The sequence below is a fragment of the Mustela nivalis genome (assembly GCF_964662115.1).
Source record: "Mustela nivalis genome assembly, chromosome: 4".
Classification (NCBI taxonomy): domain Eukaryota; kingdom Metazoa; phylum Chordata; class Mammalia; order Carnivora; family Mustelidae; genus Mustela; species Mustela nivalis.
In genome coordinates this window covers 148,370,223-148,392,602 of record NC_139023.1, presented here as the reverse complement: position 1 = coordinate 148,392,602, position 22,380 = coordinate 148,370,223, and the positions used below count along the sequence as shown (strand labels likewise).

Genomic DNA, 22,380 nt, shown 5'->3' with positions numbered 1-22,380 from the left:
CTGAACTGGAATTGTATTGAACTCTATCCCTGATGAAAGCAGGAAAATATCTATTGTATAAGGGTCAATAAACTTTTCCTATTTGGGCCAGGTAGTAAATATTTTAGACTTTGTGAGCCACATCCAGTCTCTAGCTTTATTCTTCCTCATTTTGTGTTTTCAACTCCTTAAAAAATGTAGAAGTCATTTCTTAGCATGCGGGCTTCCAAAAAAGGGCGGGATCTGGCCTGTGGGCCATGTGTTGCCAACCCCTAATCGAAGTATTGTGTATTTTTTCCATGAAGCAGTTTTGTTGGGGATGAAATTACCTAATTGTTTTTTATATTTTTGTTTTGTCTTAGTTAATTCATCTGCTTACACTATTTACATGGGAAAGGATAAATATGAAAGTAAGTTTTCAAAAGCATTTGATTTTGAAATTTCCAGCAGGTAAGTGTTAATTGCCTCCTCCCCTACCCCCGCCTTGGTTGGTCAGATATGAGTTTTCAGCTAATTTCTACTAATTAAACCCATTATAAGACACTCCAGGGGGTTAACTTTCCTACGATTTAATTATATCAAATAGTATTGGGGTTTTTGGACCACTTGTTGCTGATTAGAAACTTAACTTTTGCTAAGAGTTTTGTGGTATCGTCCGATGTAAGGTGATATGAATCAGAGGTTAACCTGTGCTAATTTATATCAAGTAAAAATCATGTGTAACTTAGTTGTAAAGATCATTTTCTGTATGTTTTTACCACATTTAAGAATAGAGGAAACATACTTTTGGGATTTTTGAGGCCGAAGATGGCTCTTTTTGAGTTACAGAATGTTAACATTATTTTTTTCAAACTATGTTGATCACTCTGCTCAGAATGAAATACATTATTCCACACTGTACACATCGATGTAACTAAAATAAAAATTTACAAAAAATGCCCATACTTTTTGCTGTGCCCTGTTTTTTGTTTTGTTTGATTTTTACAAAGCTAGACTCAACCAGCTATATTAATTTTTTTGATCCACTAATCAATGTAAACTAAAGTTTAAAAGGGAAAACCGCTTTAGGGATGTGGCCTTCTGATTGCCCGAGTGAGGAGGGAGATGAAAGCGGAGGTGAGCTTTCTTGCTATGGAGCAGGGAGTTGACAGCCCTGAGCTGAGGGAGAACAGATAGGCAGCAGGGGAACTTGGAGACCCAACAGAACCCCTCTTCTTCAAGCTTGGAGAATACGCAGTTGCTCTTCTCACAGGGGTTATGTCATGTTTTGGAAAAAAGCACTCTGAATTCAGGCCCATGTGGGTTAAAATGCAAGCTCTTAGCAGACTGGTTGTAGTCACTTCACCTCTCTGAACCTCACATTGCTGAGGTGTACAAAGAGGATCATGGGCCATTGTCTGTCTTGCAAGGGTGTGAGGGTTAAATAAAGAGCCTGAGTAAAGCACCTGGCCTGGGGTGGGTGGTCAGCAATGGTAGGAGTCACCAATGGAGCTTTTTTAGCTCCCCAGAACCAGCTTCTCTTGCTCCTGGGACCGCTCCATAGCTGGGTGACCACCTTAGGACTCTGAGAGCTGGACAGTTCCCTCCAGTTACTTTTCTTTAACCTCCAGGTATTACTTTATTCCCCCCGCCACCACCACCCCTAAAACCATCAGTCTGTTCCAGGTGCAGTTTGAGACTGACAACAGTTTAAACTTGATTCTTTAAAAGAGGCAAGTGTAACATTCTTCAGTATGAGACATTTGACATGAATGAAATTAATAAAGCCAAAAATGAAAAAAAAGTCAGAGAACAGTAATATTATATATTACTATAGTATATGTAGATGTAGAACTATAGTTAACATATACACATATTTAATATAACATACAATGTAATATATATAAAATGTATAATGTGATACATGACATGTAATAGCTGTGTAAATATATATAGTTATTAATCAGATCTGTATAAATGGTTTAGAACTTTGCAATAATACTGGTTGCATAAAGCAGAATGAGAATAAGTAAGACAATTACATCCCATCCAAGACCAAAAAAAAAAAACAAACCCTAAAAACAATAGAATAAAGTAATTTTTAAACAGTTTTTCCCTATAATGAATTTATGACATTGTCTCTGGTGGAGTTATAGAGAAGCAATCTGCGCTATATTAATACTTGAGTTTTCTATTTCTCTTAGTAACTCATACATCATCATAGGTAATTTGTATTTTTTTCATAGCATCCTCCTGATGAATGTGGCTGAGAAGAGGATGCTGTCTCCTTATATAGTACATTGAGCAAGGAGGAACAGTTAGAACCAGTCCTGGTTACCTACACTAGATATAGATCCATACCTGATCAAATCTACTTTGCTTTCTACTACATTGAGGATGCAAGCCCAAGACTTAGGTTACTGAGAAGCCCCTAAAGGAGAGCTGCTCCCTACGGTTGTGTGGGTTTTGCACTATATGATTCTGGGCAGGAAACTTTATTTATTACAATGAAGGACTGCATTGATACTGCTTCCCATTGACGAGCTCCCAAGGCAGCTATGCCAGGGACAGTCCCATCATGTCTCTCTTTTCCTTCCATTTTAGTTTACTATTTGCTGAGGCTGATCTGTGTGGGTCTACATGCCATCCTCTCTGAGTAGCCAAAGGGGAAGATGTAATCTGTGCTTTTGCAGCATTAAATGTGGAGAGGTACATGCAAAAACAAATAATGATCATTTTGCTGTGAATCTAAAAACTGCTCTTAAAAATGAAGCCTATTTTAAAAAGTGTGGGTTAGGGGCTCCTGGGTGGCTCAGTGCATTAAAGCCTCTGCCTTCAGCTCAGGTCATGATCCCAGGGTTCTGGGATCAAGCCCCTCCTTGGGCTCTCTGCTCAGTGGGTAGCCTGCTTCCCCCCCCCCCTGCTTTCTGCTTCCCTCTGCCTGCTTGTGATCTCTGTCTGTCAAATAAATAAATAAAATCTTAAAAAAAAAAAAAAAAGTATGGGTTCACTGAAGCAGTATGAGTAAGTGCTGTAGCAGTAGAGAGGCAGAGAGTAAGAGTGATTGGGAGAGAACCAGGAAGGCTTCGTGGAGAAAGAAGGATTAGGATGGGCTTGATTGTAGCCCATTTAAAGGAATGTCCATTGTAGAAACTTTTATGTACAGATTTATATTTAAAGACATAAATTTAGATTCTACAGATGTAAATTTAGATTCTTTCCAGAACCCACTGGAGTTGTGTTTTGCTGTCCTTAAAATGTATGTAGAAAGAAATCTATGATAGAACATTTTTTCCCCACGACCATTTGGAGTTATTTGGAGATGTCCGTTTTCCTAGTCAACTTTGTATGAAAATATTAAATTTTTAAAACACCCCATTCTCTAGTGCTCCTAGCAGTTCATACTTATTTCTAACAGCCTTGATGACTTCAGACAAGTGACTATGTGGAACATAAGTGAATTTTTAATTGAATAATTTTCTTTTACTGAAAAGCTTTCAGATGTTTTCTTTTTATTAGCCAGCAGGTGTCACCAGGGAGCCAAACATGGCCTGACTGAGGGAAAGAGGTTTTTGTATTTCCCTTTACTTTTTTTGGTTCCTTGTTGGCTATTGGCTCAGCTTCCCATTTCAGCTAGTAGGAAGCCCTTCAGAAAATTTATGGTGTCTGCACCCTCATCCAAGATTTATCATCCCTTTGTTTTTCTGGAAAATGAATACCCCTTTCAAGTAAGATAGATTATACTTTTTTGGGTACATTTTAAATCATCACATTAATCATTTTGTTTACCTTACAGTTTCTAACCTTGTATCTAACACTTTAAATAATGCTTTTGTATTAAATACAATTAGTTTTTAATTATTAATGTGGCTATTGGAAGTGTATATTGATAGTAGTTTTCTGTACTGATAATATATTATTAGCCTTAAGAATGTAAAAGTATACATTTTGAAGGAATAATTCACCTTTTATAAATATGCTTGAAGGAAATAATTATGAATGTGGACATATTTATTTTAAAAATATTTACTAAAGTATTTATAATTAAAAACAGTACAAATATGAACAGTAGAAAAGTTTATTCACATGATAGAATTAAGTAGTCATTGTTTCCAAAGAACTTTTTCATTTTTTATTTTACTTTGATCTAACAAATACATAGCTCAGAACTTCAAATAGTAACAATGCGTATCATAAAAACATTTGTTTTTCCCCTATCCTTTCCAACACCCATGTTCCATCCCAGAGAGACAGTTTTAATTTCTAGCTATTTCTTCTATTTTATTTTTGTTTTATATGTGACAGAATTTTAGGTGATTTTTATTTCCTTTTTTATACTTCTGGTGGTTGTTGCATCCTCTAATGTCCTACAATTTTATAATTGAGAGGTCTTTTTTAAAAAAGTAAAATGCAGTTCTCTGATTAGCAAAACCATTTTAACAAATAAATTTATTACAGTGCATCAATTTTATAAGACCTCGTCTAATTTCTTAGCTGCTCTGATTTGAATTTTTATTACTTTTTAATAGAAATATTTTTGAAGTTTCTTAGAAGTGTTATTATAAAAATAATGACAATTATCATGGCCCAAATGTAAAAACCATTTTTACAAATTTTTCTTTTTTCCTGTGTTTTCGAGCATCATAGCCTCTCTGAATTCCTCTTTCCTCCATTAAGTGAGAGAAACGGTTGTGGAAAGGCTTGGTATTTCTCCACTCCCCAGCTTACTGTAAACTCTGGCATATTTTCATTTGAGGTTTTTTTTTTAACCTTTTCTTTGTTTTCTTGTTTCTCACTATAGATGAAGATCTAATAAAGCATGGCTGGCCTGAAGATATTTGGTAAGAAATAATTTTGCTTCTGCTTTCTATGCCTTGTTTACTTTTTTTAGATTTGGCCAGCCTACGTGATCTTTATGTTGAAACCTAGAACTTAGTGCTTTGCATTTTGTTTATGAATGGTCAGTGGTAAGTAGCTGCCTGCCAGCTCCCCTCATTTACAATTGCCTTGTAAACTAGTGATGACCACAGAGGCCTCTGGAACTTAGGCTTTCCTTTAACCTCATGTGTGTCTTCTCATAGTAGGCTAATGAGACCATCTCACTCACACACTCAGACAGTTCTTCCTGAAAGGACAAAGGATGAGTGAGGGCCTTACAAGTTGCAATGAGGAAAATAGAAGCTTTCCTGTAGATGGAATATATAGAGCATCTGACCAGGTCCAGCTTTAAAGAAAACAGAGTCTGGCTTCCCTTTGTCTTTCCAGCTCCCTCATGAAGTTAGCACCATCTTGATCCAGCCTCTACTCCCTCTTTAAAATATTTTCTGGAAATTTAAAACATAATAATTACTTTCTTTGCCTCCTTCCAAGATTATTTTTGCTGCTCACAAAACCCAGCCCAAAGGATGATGACCAATGATCAAAAAACTCCTTCATTTTAGTTGAGTTCTTTTTCTTTTTCTGACTGCCTTAGAATGCCATATGGGCATTTCTACTTCTCAGACCTTGAACCTTTTAGGAGGACATGGACTCCCATGACTTTCACATAACACTTTTGGGCTCAGTTTGTGTTCTTTTTCTGTCTTCAACTTCTACTCTTGTGATGTGTCTCCTGGAGCCTAATTCTTTTTTTTATTAATTAATTTATTTTTTATACACATATAATGTATTTTTATCTCCAGGGGTACAGGTCTATCGCCAGGTTTACACACTTCACAGCACTCACCATAGCACATACCCTCCCCAATGTCCATAACCTCACCCTCCTCTCCCGACTGACAACCCCCCTCCGCCCCGGGTTGTTCAGTGAGATTAAGAGTCACTTATGGTTTGTCTCTCTCCCAATCCCATCTTATTTCATTTTTTCTTCCTGAAGCCTAATTCTATATAGAGAGCAGGAAATGGTCTCCGCGACATCCCAAACACCGCCCCTCCCCTCAGTGCTGTCCCTAAAGATAAGCACACAGATCCTATTTGCATTAATGATAGTAATAACAAACACGTATTGAATACCTAACTGCATGCCAAGTGCTGGTAGATGTTTACTTTATTAATACCTTTAATTTCACAGTAACCCTGTAAAAGAGTTACTGGTATTATACCCATTTTCAGATGAAGAAACTAAGTCTCTGGGAGACTGAACAGATGTGCTCTGGTTGTTGCTGTTTCCCCAGCTGGCTCGAGTTCTGCAGTACCAACTTTTTTCTTCCCTTCGGCTGCTGCGCTCTGCCTAAGGGTGACTTCCTTCCTCCCTCGGGCCATTGCTGCAGCTCTCTCTGGACCTCCTTTCTCCCAAGTGTGGGCCTGGATCTTTCACTCAATTCCCTAGAGAGACAGAAGTTAGACACTTTTTAGAAGGGCTGCTTTAGTTTCAATAAAGTGAACAGTGTTGGACATTTAATAGGAAAACTATTGCACAGAGGTTAACCTAAGCTCCCCGCCAGAGGTGGCCATCCTCAGAACTCCCAAGCACAGCTGTAGGTACCCACCAAAGGGTACCTCCTCTCTTGCTTCAGTCTGCCCTATGATGGAGGGGATAATTCATGACTAAGAGGAAATGCTTTCCTGTCTGTCTTCTCTGAAGTCCACACTCCAGGAGCCAGGAGGCACTATAAACCTGAAGAATTTTAAAGTCTTTTTTTTTTCAATCTGCCCCCTCTTCCAGCACAGTGGCCTGTCTTCTGAACTCAAAAATTAGGGGTCCTCAAGGTAGACACTGCTTGGTTCCCTCTTACCTGAGGTGGGCAGTGTGCACTGTCAAGGGGCTTTTGGATTGAGTACTGCTTACCTTCTTGGAACTCTAGATTATACACCTCATGAGGACAATGATCACTTTACTTACTATCCCATCCCATTACCTACCATGGCACCTGGCCTATGGCACATGTCCTATAAATATTTGTTAACTTCCTGATTAACTCTCTTTTTCTCTAGCAGTCATCTCTACTGGACATTTCTCCGCAATAACTGCATTCTGGTATCTCTATTTTGAGGACGTATCACTGAGCTGGCTTATTTCAGTTGTCCTTGAAACCCACAGAGTTCCAGATCCTGTCAAGGGAGATGAGAATGGCTGCCTCTGTTATGTAGTTATCTGCTGTGAATTTCTAACATGTCACATTTGAGGTGTAAATACTCGCCTAGTAAAGGTGCCATATTCAGAGTATTCAGATGTACCACGGAAGTCAATTTACCACAGCCTTTTACCTTCATTTTTTAAAAAATTAAATACATGGAAGAGAAATTTCTATGCCCTATGTGTTCTGAGTTGAGTTTTTTATTTCACTATGGTTTACTCTCTCCTGGAATGCTATTTAACCAAATTAATGTCTATAGATACCTTGATACCCATCTTGACCAACCCTTGAGACTAATGACTTGTTGGAAGTGATGGACTTTTACGTTCTGAAGCTATTTGGGGCCTAATGTAAGGTGGAATAGCCAGCCCTCAGTTTCAGGACTTTCTTGGCAATCCTGGGAACAGTCCTCGGCATGCTAGGAATGATTCAGTTGATCAGCATTCCAAGGTGATTTTTCCAACCTGTGTCTCTCCAAGGTACACTTTGGAACTTTACCTGAGTTTGTACCAGAAAACCTTCTGAGGCACCTTTAAGCAAAGGATTTTCCCGGGACTAAATGAGAATGAAACTGGGTTTATCTTTAAACAAAAGAACATAGAAAAATAGAAATAGTTTGCCTCCAGACACCCTAGTGAACACTATTTCCAGGGACCCCACTTTGAGGAGTTAAATGACTCAGTTTTGAGGGTCTGCATCTCCCAGTCATTGACACTCATTTGTTGATCTTTCTAGTCTTTGCATTCAATAAAGAAAACAGGGATGAAGTAAGAGAAAGGAAGATAACAAGGACAAGAAGGAACTAGGAAACTACGGGGAATAATTGAAACTTTTTGGAGTAAACATTTTAGAAGGTTTGGAAAGGTTTTTTAAGGAAACTTGTAGAGCTGGGTTTTTGGGGGGTTTTTTGTTTGTTTTTACAGTTAAACCAAGCCCTGTATTTCCCTGCATTCCCTGTGCCCTCATAGAGGTTAACCTACCAGTGTGGAATTGGTCTGTGTATCAGCAGTGATATATTCCCATGTGGGTTTTGTGATTAGATATACGTTGAATTATTTGTGTACTTCTTTTGATAAAATTCCATATCAGAGACCTTTTCTTAAGGGAAATCAGAATACAATTAAACTACTGTGTGTATGTGGGAAAACATTGCTGTAAGTGGAGAAGTGGTTTAAAACAAGTTGGAATGGGAGGAGTTAGTTCTCGGCTGAACTTGCTTCCTAATGGAGTCTTTCCTAAGATTCTGAAAGAGAGTAATGAGATAGATAATTTCTAAATTTGTAAAAACACATTTTTTTCCCAATGGAAAAGGCCAAGCTGAAGACGATAATCAGTAGCAATCTTTTATATGGAATGCAAATGAGTAAATGAACCAGTTGGGGAAAAATCAGTATCCACTTCTGGCTAGCAGTGATGGTTAAAAATAAAACCTAGAGGGCACCTGGGTGGCTCAGTGGGTTAAGCCTCTGCCTTTGGCTGAGGTCATGATCTCAGAGTTCTGGGATCTAGCCTGGCATAGGCATCCATAGACATCGGGCTCTCTGCTCAGCAGGGAGCCTGCTTTCCCCTCCCCCTCTGCCTGCCTCTCTGCCTGCTTTGTGAGCTCTCGCTCTCTCTGTGTCAAATAAATAAATAAAAATCTTTTAAAAAATAAAAAGTTAAAAAAAAACCTAGAGTCATCATTGACTGCCAAAAATGTGTACTGTTTTTCTATATCCACAGTGACTAACAAGATGCTTAATTTGTTGAAAAGAATATTAGGAACACCATAATCTTAACATTTATGTAGAATCATACTGTCTGCATCTTGTACTAGGTGTGAGTGACTATTTTCACTTCTGAAAGATACATTAATGCTAAGAAAATGTCTTAAGAAATACATAATGGGATGCAATGGAACCTCCTTAGGTTTTTACTGAAAACTCTACAGCCCGGGACATTATGGACTAAGGAAGAGACAAGTCAAGTTAACGGAATCCCAAAGTGACCATCATGTGTTACTGTTGTTTGGTGCTAGAATCCTGGGGGCATCTCTGGATGTTGAAAAGAGAGAAAGTCAACTTTATTTGGTAAATTATAAGTATGAAAATCTTAACCACTAGACTAGGTGAGAAAGGGATTAAGTTTAGAAAGATTTCATTACATTGGCGGGTGATAGAGCCTTAATAAAAGGTAAGGTTTTATTTGGGACATTGAGATGGGAGGACATTCCAGATGTTTTTAGGACAGTATCCTAAAGGGTTTATCCCATGCTTTCAGAGAAGGCCTGTATTAGGGCCACTGCCAGATGTGAGGGAGGATGAGTTGTTGATCTGACCCATTTTATGACTTTTCCAACTCTGTGCTTCTCTTTGGATTGTTTTGCCATGCCTTGAAACTTAGGATCTCTCAAACCAAACCTCTCATCTTTTTTCCCAAGCTTGTGTCTTCTCCAGCTGTAAAATATTTCCCCCTGTGGTCCTACCAGTCTCCCAGGCTTGCAACACTGAAGTCTTGATGACGTCTTTCATTCCCCTTCTCTCCTCACCTGAAATTCCTTTCCCTGTGTTTCTCTAAGTCCTCTGCTTCCTTCAGGGACTCTCTAAACCTCAGTCCTTCAGAGAAGCCTTTGGTCATGGGTAGCTCTTTCTCACTGGAAAAATCACCCTTTCCAGGGTATTTCCATTTCTCTGGTATTCATCTTGGCACTTTGTCTCACACAGCTGCAGAACTTTTTGTGTTTATCTTACCTCTCCCGGTTGATAGTGCCTTTAGAGGCGGTGGTTGTGTTTTATACTCCCTGTGGTGCTTGGCATGTGGTAAGCACTGAGTTAATACTTTCTGAATTGGAATGCTTTGAATGCAAGGGGCCTGAGGAAATGGTTGTCTTATACCTCTTGCTAAAAGTGGTTTTCATTCTTTGTAGGTTTCATGTGGACAAACTCTCTTCGGCTCATGTATACCTTCGATTACATAAGGTAACTGGATTTAAACATGGACTCATGACTTTTTCTCTGGGGATGAACATCCTATCTCGTCCTCTGTCCTTTTTTTTTTTTTTTGCAGTTTAAATTGCTTAAAGTAATAAATATGTACAACAGTTGAAAAATGAGCAAATGAAGAGATGTCTTACCCCTGACCTGGAACATCACTTAAGGGAAAGTCTGGTGATTTTTGGATACTTGGAAGGGGCCATTGTCCATATACCCCAGCTAGAACTACTGCCCTGACTGGCGTAATTATCCTGCCAGTTCAGCTGTGTGGTTTGTCACCTCTGCTTCCTCTCCCTTTCATTTCATTTGACAATTCTGGACCTCTATCTTTTCCTGTGGAGATCATGTGTGGTTCCTTTTTCTCACACTCATGGGATTGTCCTGCCTCACTGAGGACTGATGTTCCCAGTTATCAGGGGCTTCTCTGAGACATTTAAAACAGCATTAAATTAGTAAAGAGAAAAAAAAAATGCAGTGTCTCCTAGTAACATAAAAGTGCTATTTTTCTAATATCTTTACATTCATATATTACATTTTATACAGTTGAATCATAGGGTGTATATACTTGCTATGTGTATTACTTTTTTTTTTTTTAATGTCTTACTTTGGAATGATTTTAGATTTAGAGAGAAGTTGCAGAGATAGCACAGAGTTCCTCTAGACCCCATGCCTATTTTCCCCCCATTGTGAACATCTTACATGACTGGCAGATTGGTTAGAACCAAGAAACCAACATTGGTACATTACCGTTAACTAAACTCTGGGCTCTATTTTGATTTCACCAGTTTTTCCATTAATGTCCTCCTTCTGTCCCAGGAACCAGCCCAGTGTCCCACACTGTGTTTAATGGTCACATCTGCCTAGGCTCTGATATGTGGCAGTTTCACACATGTGAGACTCTCCGTATTTCTCATGACCATGACAATTTAAGAAGCACTGGCCAGGTTCTTCACAGAATGTCACTCAATTTGAGTTTATCTGATGTTTTCCTCATGACTGGAGTTCTGGGTTTTGGAGGAAGAAATAGCACAAAGGTGGAGCACCCTCCTCATCCCATCATGTCAAGGGTACATGCATTGATAGAACTTAGCACTGACATGGCTAACCTTCATCTCCTGGCCAGGCCAGTGTTTGCGAGGTTTGCCCACTGGAGTGTTATTTTTCTCCCCCCTTCCACACTCTGTTATTTGGAAACAAGTCATCAAGTCCAGCCCATACTCAAGGGGGTAGGGATGGAATTAAGCTCTACTTCTTGCAGTGGGTGGAGTATTTACATATATAAGGAAAATTTACCTCTTCTGCCCTGTATATTTAATACAGTAATTTATTTGTATCACTGTGGACTCATATGTTTATTTTATACTCTGGGTTATAAACCAATTCTGTGTTATTTGGTTGCTGAAATTGTCCCAGCTTCGGTCGGAGCTCTTTCAGCCTGACTTCTATGTTCCTTTGATATGCTCCCATTCTTTTGTTTTTGAGCACTTCCTTACTTTCTGGCTTACTAAGATGCTGTGGACTTGTCTTGTATTTTCCCTGCACAGTCCTAGAACCAGCCCTTTCTTCAAGGGATGCTGATTCCTTTTATTGGGGAATGGTACTTAGAAGCCAAGTCTGGATGTGGTGTGCTCACCGCTCCAGGAGTGTCATTGCTTCTAGGCCCTCTCCAAGGTCTAGGAACTACATGTATGTATATGCCAGCTACAGAGCTAGGAACTACATATGTGTATACTAACACGTTAGTAATTCCTACGAACCTTTGTTTCTGTGTCTCCATTTTTATCTATTTTAAGCTAAACATGAACTCATACTGATGTCTCTGACTAACCTGTTATTACAGAGGCCACTCTAGCCTTTTCTCCTTGCTTCTCTGTTACTTCCCAGAGCAAGAAGCCTGGTTCCCACAATCTACCATCTATTTGCTCCACTATTTGTATAAGTGGTTTCAGATCTGTTCAGGTATCTCCCCATGCAAAACAACTTTATCAACTAAAGTACAGTGTTTATATGCAATTATTTTTTATCTTTTTGCCTTATAGTTTCCAGTCAAAATACTGTTTCCCAAAATTATTTTTAAGCTGCTCCGTTTTTTACCCGATGCCTTTCAGTGATGTCATGCCACGCACTTAGATTTTTTTTGTCTCAGTTTACATTCCATCCTGTTGTATTATGCAACAATTTTTAGTTCCCCTAGTTAATTATATTACTCTTCAAAATGACAGTTTGATACGCTTTTTCATCTTACTGTATTTCATATTTATTGTTTTGACTAGATGCTTTGAGTTGATAGATATTGTGCCGCAATTAATACGGAACCTCTCATGTCAGAACATGAGTTCTTTATGGTTTTCGGCATTATGAATTGCCAACAAGAAATTTCTTTTTTAATGAACCATTTTCTGTTCTTCTTTTGAATTAAGTTTTTTACAGTGATTTTCAGAAATGGAATCACCGAGTCAAAAGATAATTGCCCTCTAAAAATAATTGCACTAGTTTAAAATGCTGCCTGATATATACAGGTTTTCCAGATCCTTCCTGGGATTTTATAACTTCAAAACAATAGCAATCTTTTGACAATTTTTTAATAAGTATAAGATGCTATTTCATTATGATTATAATAATATTCACTTCTTAATTTTTTAGCAAGGTTAAAATGTGTGCCCCATCTTTATTTATACTGTTTGTTTTTGAGAACTGTGTTGTAAAGGAAAAAGGAAGATTGAACTCTGTGCTGGAACAAAAGTCTGGATTCTCCTTGGCAACTTCTTGCCATTTTAGAACTATTTTAATTTTAGAGTAAATAGAGTATGGTGTTACCAAGGTTCCCTTTGGTTCAAATTAAATTTTTTTTCCTTTAGACTCTGCTTTGTCAGGAAATGGAAATAATAGTGGTAGCCCCAAGTTCATTTACCACCAGTTACTCCTTGTTTGAGAAGAAGTTTAATTTCATTTTCTTTTGGAAGCCCGTCATGTATTCTATAAAAATACGCACTCTTTAGGGAAGTTTACCTGTTCGATCTGCAGTAAATGGCATAGCCTTTTGTACTTAGTAGGTCCTAAGTGAGTGTTGGAGCTGGAGTCAGACCAAGTGGTTGAGGACCCAGACTGCTGGAGGTGAGCCATGGCTCTCTAGCTGTGACTTTGAGGAGATCACCTTGTGCCCATTTCCTCATCCGTAAAAGGAGCTAATAGTGCCTGTCCTCTTGGGCCATTGTGAGAATTAACTGAGCAGTTAGAATAATGACTGAAGCAGTTAAAGTAATGCCTAGCACATGCTAAGCTTCATATGTGTTAACTTTTGGGTTGTTGAATTCAGTTCAGTTCAACCCAGAACTTGAAGATCATGGATTTTCAGCAGTGTTTTTTCCTCGGCTTCTTTGACTTTCAGAAACCTGTAGAAAACCCTCACCTATCTAGAGGTCTCTTATCTCGTTGACAGAGATGGCACAAAGCCCACAGTCACAATTCTGACATTTACATTGAGAGCACCTCAGACTTCTCCAGTCAGTTCACTCTGACTTTATGCATGATGCTAAGCTGAAAGATTGCTTTAAGTCCTCCCATATTATATTAGAAGTAGCCAACAGAAAGATGAGATCGCTTCAGCCATAGTGACAGACACAGGTAGTAAGAAGGGATATCAGGATGTAGCCTAACATCAGGGGCCAAGAACCTATGTTTCTGTAAGAATTCTGAAAGCACCGTACCCTGGGGTCAGTTGCTACAACCCTTAGGCCTGTCTCAGCTGAGAGAGCCTGCCTCTCAGCTCTGTCACTTACTAGATTTGGGGGACCCTGGCCCAGTTACTTAACCTTGTTAAAGTTCATTTTCATCATTGCTAAAGTGAAGATAATGCTGTCTATTTCATATGACTGTTTACTTAGTGCCTGGCACATGGTGGCTACTTAAAAAGTGGTAGCTCTTTTGTTTTTTACTTATTCATTTGAATTTATTTAGAACAGAATGTCCTGTGCATTTTAGAAGCTTCTGAAGGCATCACTATCACCATTTAATGGCCTAGTGTAATGGTTGGTAGTCTTAGTAATGACATTGTATTATCAAGATGTTAAATTCAGAATCCTTTCTTTAAGTGGTCAGGGAATTGCTTAGCATGAGGTATGTCATTGAAGTAGTGGCAAACTTAAATCGTGTATTTTTTTGGTCAAAATTCATGTATTTGAGTGATCCCCACGTTAGAACAAAACAAGACAAAATTCAGAAACATCATGGAATAAACTTAATTTATCTCAAGTTATTTGGGTAGGTAGGACATTTCATTCCCATACAGAAGTGCTGCTTTAGTCCCATGTCTAGTTGGAGCCAGCACTGAGGTGATTCCAGCTTGCTCTGCCTTTGAAATATTTTTGTTCTTTTGGAATGGCTTTGCTTATTCAGCTTGGACTTTGTTACAGTATCTGCACAGAAAAAGGAGTCAATATTATTTTTCCGTTAGGGTGGGTGGCTACATCGAACCCACCAAGAACTGGGTTCCTAATTAAGGCTGGTGGATGACCTGCCTCAAATGACATTTGAGACCCAAGACCATAAGATATCTCTGTGAGAGGAAGGTCGTAGGGACCTCAGCAAAGAAGACTTCCAATTATCAAAAATAGGTACCATTTCCCTACAAGGTTTCCAGAAGTAAGAATGAAGAGAAGAAAGTAACAAGAGAGAGGAGAAAGTTCCTGAGACATAATTCCAATTAGTATTTTGGTGGTTTTCTTTTATACCCTTTTCCCCCACTTATTAAGTATTATTATTTTCCATATTACTTGTACTGCCTTCTCTCAAACATTCCCATAATATAGACTTCATTTTTCAGTGTTCAGAGATATGATGAAGAGCTTCTGCTTTTAATTGTGCCTTGTAAGGCACCAAAGCCTGGTATTGATCAGTCACAAGGTAGTGAACCACCTGGTTTATTTGTATGTTCCAGGGGGAGAAGATAGAAGACATTCCAAAGGAAGTCCTGATGGACTGTGCCCATCTTGTGAAGGCCAATAGCATTCAAGGTCAGTTTTCCTAGAGGTGTTTTCAGAATTAATGCCAATGTCTGTGTCTGAAATTGAATATATTTTAGAAAACATGTCAGTGACTTCGGCTTGAGTCAAACGAATAATCTGTAATACACCTTTCCCCTGTTTTGTTCTTTAAGGTGGCAGTTCTGCTACCTGTCCAAGAATTGAAAACTAATCTCTCCACCCCTCTCACATTCCCGGTCCTTTCTCAAAAAGTTCTTTCTACCGTGTTCTCATTACCTTGACTGGAAGCTTGTCTAGACGTGTCTAGCCTTGATGTTGTTCGTAGAAAGACTTTTGGGGATGCCTGGATGGCTTAATCAGTTAAGCATCTGATTCTTGGTTTTGGCCTAGGTCCTGATCTCATGGCTCGTGAAATCGAATCCCCTTGTGGGACTTCATATTCAGTGGGAGTCTGCTTGGATAGTCTCTCCATCTGCCCTTGCCCTAACACTAGCGACTCTCTCTCTCTCTCTCTCTCTCTCACACACAAATAAATAAATCTTAAAAAAAAAAAAAAAGAAAGAAAGAAAGCTTTTGGAAATGAGGTTAGGTTAATAGCTAAGCAAGAGATTGTCTTAAGGCTTTATTTTTTTAATGCTATGTGATGTCTTTCTTTTCATCATTTTTTCTTAAATTCTAGAACTCAAAGCTCTGTATCCCTGTTTCCTACTCTTTCCTTCTCTTTTTTTCATTCTTTCTTCTCCCTGTATATTATAAAGGTATCAAGTCTGTTGATCTTTTTATCTCCTAGAGAATCTCATTTAGTTGGTCTGGGGTGATCCATAAGTATCCATATTTTTCCAGTGTTTTCCAGGAGATTGTAATGTGCACAGAGGGTTGAGAACAATTGGCTTGTTTTAGGGGAGGCCTGCAATTCTGGGCTTGGTGCTTGTTTAGTTCTGTCAGTAGTAGATTTAATCAGTCAGTAGTTGGTACAGGTCAAGAAGGATAATTTGGGGGGAGGAAGTGGAACTTAAAAAGGAAGCCAGGAGGGATGCCTGGGTGGCTCAGTTGTTTGGACGACTGCCTTCGGCTCAGGTCATGATCCCGGAGTACCGGGATCGAGTCCCGTATCGGGCTCCCAGCTCCATGGGGAGTCTGCTTCTCCCTCTGACCTTCTCGCTCATGCTCTCTCTCGCTGTCTCTCTCTCTCTCAAATAAATAAATAAAATCTTTAAAAAAAAAAAAAAAAAAAAAAGGAAGCCAGGAGATGATAGTCTGCTAAGAATGGTTGAGCTAGTAGGTTGGATTTTTGGGTGTAGGACGTAGAGTTAGATAGAGTGGAGGTAAGTTTGGTGAGATGTGAGGTTGTGAGATGATCTAGAGGGTTGGAAAGTAATATGGTTTGGATAGAGGGTGGACACAAAGCTGATAGCAGGTACCAGGGTTGGAGATTATAGGATAAGAGCTGGCCAGTGTACCCTTTCCTCATCACTTAGATAGGGTTTCCTAAATCTGAGTTGGGCAGCTTTACTGAGTCAGATACTGAGCCAAAGAAAGTAGAAGTCTGGTCTTGTAGAGCCAGTGATTTTCAACTCCATAAATCATTAAATTGCAGTTAATCTTAGGACATTCCATTTTTATGAGCAGAACAGAGTTCTTAAGATTTCCAGTCATGAGCTTCAGTTATTAAAGTAAAAATAATAAAATTAAAACAATCATTATCCTCCTGTGTGTTGCAACCTTTCACGTGATCTTGTCCCCTTTCTATGCCCCTGGCGAGGAGATGTTACTTTATTAAGGGATCTTTGGACTGTTTATTCTGGGCCTGGCCTCTTTCTTTTTAATCTCTTTGTAGTTTACTAGTTTTAGAGAAGACAGAAAAGACAGAAGAGTTCTGACACTGCCTTCCGCTGCTTTCCACTTCAGCTTTCCCCTTTGAAAGCTCTCTTAGCAGAACAAGTAGCTGAGCCCAGGAACCTCACCTAGGAGTTAACAGCAGAGGATGCTGAGCTGCTCCATTTTCCTTGCTACCCCCCAACCCCCTGCTTGACCACCTCTGGCTCCAAGAAATTGAGTTAAACTTGTTTGTCATCATGGAATCTGGTCAGTTTATTCGTAGACTCCTTTGCCAGATTAAACTTTCTAAAAGCTTAGATACTATCTATGACATGCTTCCCCTTAATTACACAGTTAAGTCCAGACTTCTTAAGCTGGAAGGTAACCATCTCTGCTCTGACTATAGGCTTCTTTTCCCTACGCATATTTCACCCTCCAGCCAAAGCATGTCTTGGCTGTTTTCTTCCCATACACCTCTGCTTATGTTGTCTTCTCTTTCCTCAGTTTTATCTGCCTTGTCAGTCATCTCATGTCTAGATGCAAGCTAAGGTTCAAGGTCCACCCAGTGGTTGTAGTAATGGTACTAATAGCTAACCTTGAGCGTTAATTACATGCCTGGCACTGTGCTAAAAACTTCATGGATTATTTCATTTATCAACGCTACGGAGATATGCATTATTGTTTTCATTTTAGAGATGAGGGAGCTGAGTTTAAGGGAGTTAAGGAACCTTCCCAAGTCCTCAGAGCTCTGAAGTGTGGCAGCAGGTGCATTTGAAGTCAGTCTGACCTAAAAGTCTTCTGTCTAAACTACTAAACTGTATTAACCGATCCAGTGGAGCCTTTGCCTTCTTCCAGCGTGGGTGATCACTGCCCTCTTGGAGCACTTTACCTCTACCTTTCAAGTAGCATTTGATGAGTTCTGCTTTTCTTATCTTTCTTTTTTCTTTTTCTTTTTTTTTTTTTTTTAAGATTAGATTTATTTATTTTAGAGAGAGAGAGAGAGCGGGGACCAGGGGAGAGGGTGTCTGTTGCAGGGAAGGCAGAGGGAGAGAAGCAGACTTCTTGCTAAGCAGGAAGTCAGGAAGTCTGACATGGGGCTCAGTCCCAGGACCCTGAGATCATGAGCTGAGCCAAAGGGAGACACTTAACCAACTGAGCCACCTCGGCGCCATGGTGAGTTCTGCTTTTCATAGTAGTGATTTACATACTTACCTGCCTTCCTTTAGTGTTGGAAGGCAAGACCCATTGTCTGATCCATAGGTCTCCCATAGCACCATGCACATGGAGATCTTTTTAAATCTTCATTTTGAAAAAAAAGTTCCAAAGCTACAGAATTGTTGCAAAAAAAATACAACTCCTATATGCCCTTCACTTAGATTCAATAATTTTTCCATATGTATTTGCTTTCTCTCTATAATGTTCTAATTATTTGTTTTTTTTTAGCTGAATCATTCGATGGAAAAATTTTAGACCTCATAACTCTTTAGTATGTCCTAAGAACAGGAACATTGTCTTAAGTAACTGTGTTACTGTAACCAGATTTAGGAAATTTCATGTGGATAGAATAAATACTATCATTTGATATACAGTCCCAGTTGTTTTTTTCCCAGTTGTCCCACTACTGTCCCTTTATAGCATTTTTTTTCTGACCCAAGATCATATGTTATAGTTACTCATCATATCTCTAGTCTCTTTTAACCTGAAGACACTTTTTTTTTAAAGACCTTTTTATTTTTTAAAGATTTATTTATTTATTTGACAGACAGAGATCACAATTAGGCAGAGAGGCAGGCAAAGAGAGAGGGAGGAGGAACCAGGCTCCCCACGGAGCAGAGAGCCCAATGTGGGGCTCAATCCCAGGACCCTGGGATCATGACCTAAGCCGAAGGCAGAGGCTCAACCCACTGAGCCACGCAGGCACCCCGACACTTTTTTTTTTAATTTAATTTAATTTTTTTTCAGTGTTCCAAAATTCATTGTTTATGCACCACACGCAGTGCTCCATACAATATGTGTGTTCCATAATACCCACCACCAGGCTCACCCAACCCCCCAACCATACCCCCAAAACCCTCAGTGTTTCTTAGAGTCCACAGTCTCTCATGGTTTGCCTCCTCCTCCAATTTCCCCCAACTCCCTTCTCTCCATCTCCCCATGACCTCCGTGTTATTCCTTATGCTCCACAGGTAAGTGAAACCATGTGATAATTGACTCTCTCTGCTTGGCTTACTTCACTCAGCATAATCTCTACCAGTCCTGTCATGGGATACAAAAGTTGGGTATTCATCCTTTCTGATTGAGGCATAATACTCCGTTGTATATATGGACCATATCTTCTTTATCCATTTGAAGGGCATCTTGGTTCTTTCCACAGTTTGGTGACTGTGACCATTGCTGCTATGAACATTGGGGTACAGGTGTCCCTTCTTTTCACTACATCTGTATCTTTGGGGTAAATAGCCAGTAGTGCAATGCAGGGTCATAGGGAAGCTCTATTTTTAATTTCTTAAGGAATCTCTACACTGTTTTCCAAAGTGGCTACACGTACCAATTTGCATTCCCACCAACAGTGTAAGAGGGTTCCCCTTCACATCCTCTCCAACACTTGTTTACTATCTTGTTGATTTTGGCCTTTCTAACTGGTGTAAAGTGGTATCTCAGTGTGGTTTTGATTTGAATCTCCCTGATGGCTAATGATGATAAACATTTTTACATGTGTCTGTTAGCCATTTTTATGTCTTCTTTGGAGAAATGTCTGTTTATGTCTTCTGCCCATTTTTTGATGTGATTATCTGTTTTGAGTGTGTTGAGTTTAGGGACTTCTTTGTAGATCTTGGATATCAGCCTTTTGTCTTTATTGTCATTTGCGAATATCTTCTCCCATTCCATGGGTTGCCTCTTTGTTTAGTTGACTGTTTCCTTTGCTGTGCAGAAGCTTTGATCTTGAGGAAGTCCCAAAAGTTCATTTTCGCTTTTGTTTCCTTTGTCTTTGGAGACATATCTTGGAAGAAGTTGCTATGGCCATTGTCGAAGATGTTACTGCCTATGTTCTCCTCTAGGATTTTGATAGATTCCAGCCTCACGTTGGGGTCTTTTATCCATTTCAAGTTTATCTTTGTGTATGGTCGAGTTTCATTCTTCTATACATAGCTGTCCAATTTTTCCAGCACCATTTATTGAAGAGATGGTCTTTTTCCACTGTATATTTTTTCCTGCTTCTAAAGACACTTATTTATCTTTCAAGATGTTGACCCTTTGAATGGAAACCACTTGTAGGATATCCTGTAATATGTGTTGGTCTGATACTTCCACTTGAGTCAGGAATACCACATAAGTGAAATCTTGTGTGTTACAGTCGGGAGGCACATGGTACTATTTTGCTCCATTTTTGATGAGGTTAATTTTGATCACTTAAGCAGTTGGGCACCAGTTTTCTCCACTATATATGGTGATTTAATAAACTCTGTAATATACTGAAGAGGGCCTTAAAGAGTGCTGAACCAGTGACTAAACTGAGGTTCTTCAAGTTGCCTGAGAAGCAGTCCTGGGCAGAGGGGAAATGTGAGGTGGAGGTGGTAGGAGGAATGAGTGGGGTATGGGGTACCCAGCACCCCTTTCATCCAGAGCATCTCTGCTTTTATTCCTTTGATACGTTTTCTTTGGTAAAAGAGGGGGGCCACTGTGAAGAGAAACAAACAAACAACTCTGCTAGTCCAGTCGCCTCCTGTTTCAACTGAGATTCCGGGAGCCGTGGGCATGCTCTTTAGGGGACACAGCCAGTTTGTGTTGGTGCCGGGGGCGCCAGGGGCGTCTCTTGAAACCATGGTTTTTTATCTCAATGTTCAGCCTTTGCTGAATCAAGGACTCCATTGGGAATCTGAGGGAAACCTGTTTGGTCCATTTCTCTTTTTAAAAATGCGTATCCTAAATTTTGCATTCAGTATTTGGGAGTCTCAGAAGTCCCTGAAGCTGAGCCACAGACCCCTGCTTTTCTTCATAATAGTTCTGCTTGAGTCGTGGTGGTCACCTTTACCATTTACCTCTTGTGCGTGCGTTGAAGATAAAAGTATTTGGTGGATTGAATCCCTCTATAGCTGTTCACGCTGCCTTTCCCTTTTTTGGACTTGGGTCATTAGCCAGTGGGTGAGGGAGCGCATTGCTCAGTATCCTCCGGCCTGCATGTTGAAGACAGTCTCTCTTGGCAGGCTGCAAGATGAACAACGTGAATGTGGTATATACACCGTGGTCTAACCTGAAGAAAACCGCCGACATGGATGTGGGACAGATAGGCTTTCACAGGCAAAGGGATGTAAGTGTTGCACACCGCCAGAGGGGGGCGGGGTGGAGTCCAGGCTTTGCAGGCTCCTGCCTTGGTTGTTGAAGGCTCTGCATGACGTCTGCCTTCTGGATCCCTTTCAGCTGGGTTGCTCGGCTCCTCGAAAATGTCGCTTCTGTTCTGGGGGGAACCTACAATAAAGATTCCATTTTATTCCCCGCCCCCCAAATCTCCCTCAAAGGTGAAAATCGTGACTGTGGAGAAGAAAGTGAATGAGATCCTGAACAGATTAGAAAAGACCAAAATGGAGCGGTTCCCAGATCTCGCCGCAGAGAAGGAATGCAGAGACCGAGAAGAGAGGAATGAGAAAAAAGCCCAAATTCAGGAAATGAAAAGGAGAGAGAAGGAAGAGATGAAGAAGAAGCGGGAAATGGACGAGCTTAGGTATGTCAGAGCTGCAGTATTGGTGTTAACCGAGGAGATTCATCACCGCTAATTTTCATCAGGGACCAGACCATAGGAAGGTTAGACCAGTGGAGGGCGGGACAGATGTTCTCCCAGGAAGGGCAGTTATGCTGATACATTAGTCAAATGACTCCCTTTTATAGGGGCAGGATATGAGTGTGTGTGAAATAAAAAGAGCTAATTTTATTCTTAGATAAACTGTCATGGGTTATCTTTAGAGTTCGGTTTGTAAAAATCTTCAGGAAAAGAAAAGATGCTATATTAAGGGTTTAACATTGGCTCACTGTGGTATTTGAATAAGATGGTCTTAGCTCTGAAGACCAATGCTAGTAATTTTTTTTTTTTTTTTAAGATTTTATTTGTTTATTTGAGAGAGAGCACAAGCAAGGGTGGTAGGGTGAGTGTGTTGAGAGCCAGAGGGGAGAGGGAGAAACAGGCCACCAGCTGAGCAGGGAACCTGAGATGTGGCTCCATCACTGGACCCTGGGATCATGACCTGAGCTGAAGGCAAACACTTACCCCATGGAGCCACCCAGGTGCCCCAATGCTAGTATTTCTTAAAATCTGTTTTTAGGGGCTCCTGGGTGGCTCAGTGGGTTAAGCCATCGCCTTCGGCTCAGGTCATGGTCTCAGGGTCCTGGGATCAAGCCCCATGTCAGGCTTTCTGTCTCTGCCTGCTTCTCTGCCTACTTGTGATCTCTCTCTGTCAAATAAATAAATAAAATCTTTTTAAAAAAGAAATCTGTTTTTAAAACCCTTTTTTTTTTTTAAAGAAAGAAAAACATTCTGAAAGTTGGAAGTGATTAATATAATGGGCCTACTCCAAAGCGCTA

At 39.8% G+C, this 22,380-nt stretch overlaps 1 protein-coding gene across 2 annotated transcripts in view; it reads left to right on the top strand.

The window, feature by feature from the left end:
• Positions 1-22,380, top strand: part of CCDC25 (coiled-coil domain containing 25) — a 41,310-nt gene that overhangs the window by 4,883 nt on the left and 14,047 nt on the right. The window contains exons 2-7 of one of the 2 annotated variants that reach the window (XM_082726846.1): positions 342-389; positions 4,760-4,799; positions 9,940-9,991; positions 14,943-15,018; positions 21,012-21,115; positions 21,324-21,526. In XM_082726846.1, the coding sequence (XP_082582972.1) occupies positions 342-389; positions 4,760-4,799; positions 9,940-9,991; positions 14,943-15,018; positions 21,012-21,115; positions 21,324-21,526 (523 nt within the window). Of the gene's footprint in view, positions 1-341; positions 390-2,204; positions 2,668-4,759; positions 4,800-9,939; positions 9,992-14,942; positions 15,019-21,011; positions 21,116-21,323; positions 21,527-22,380 lie in introns of those variants that run through there. The other variant, XM_082726847.1, reaches the window with a different exon arrangement.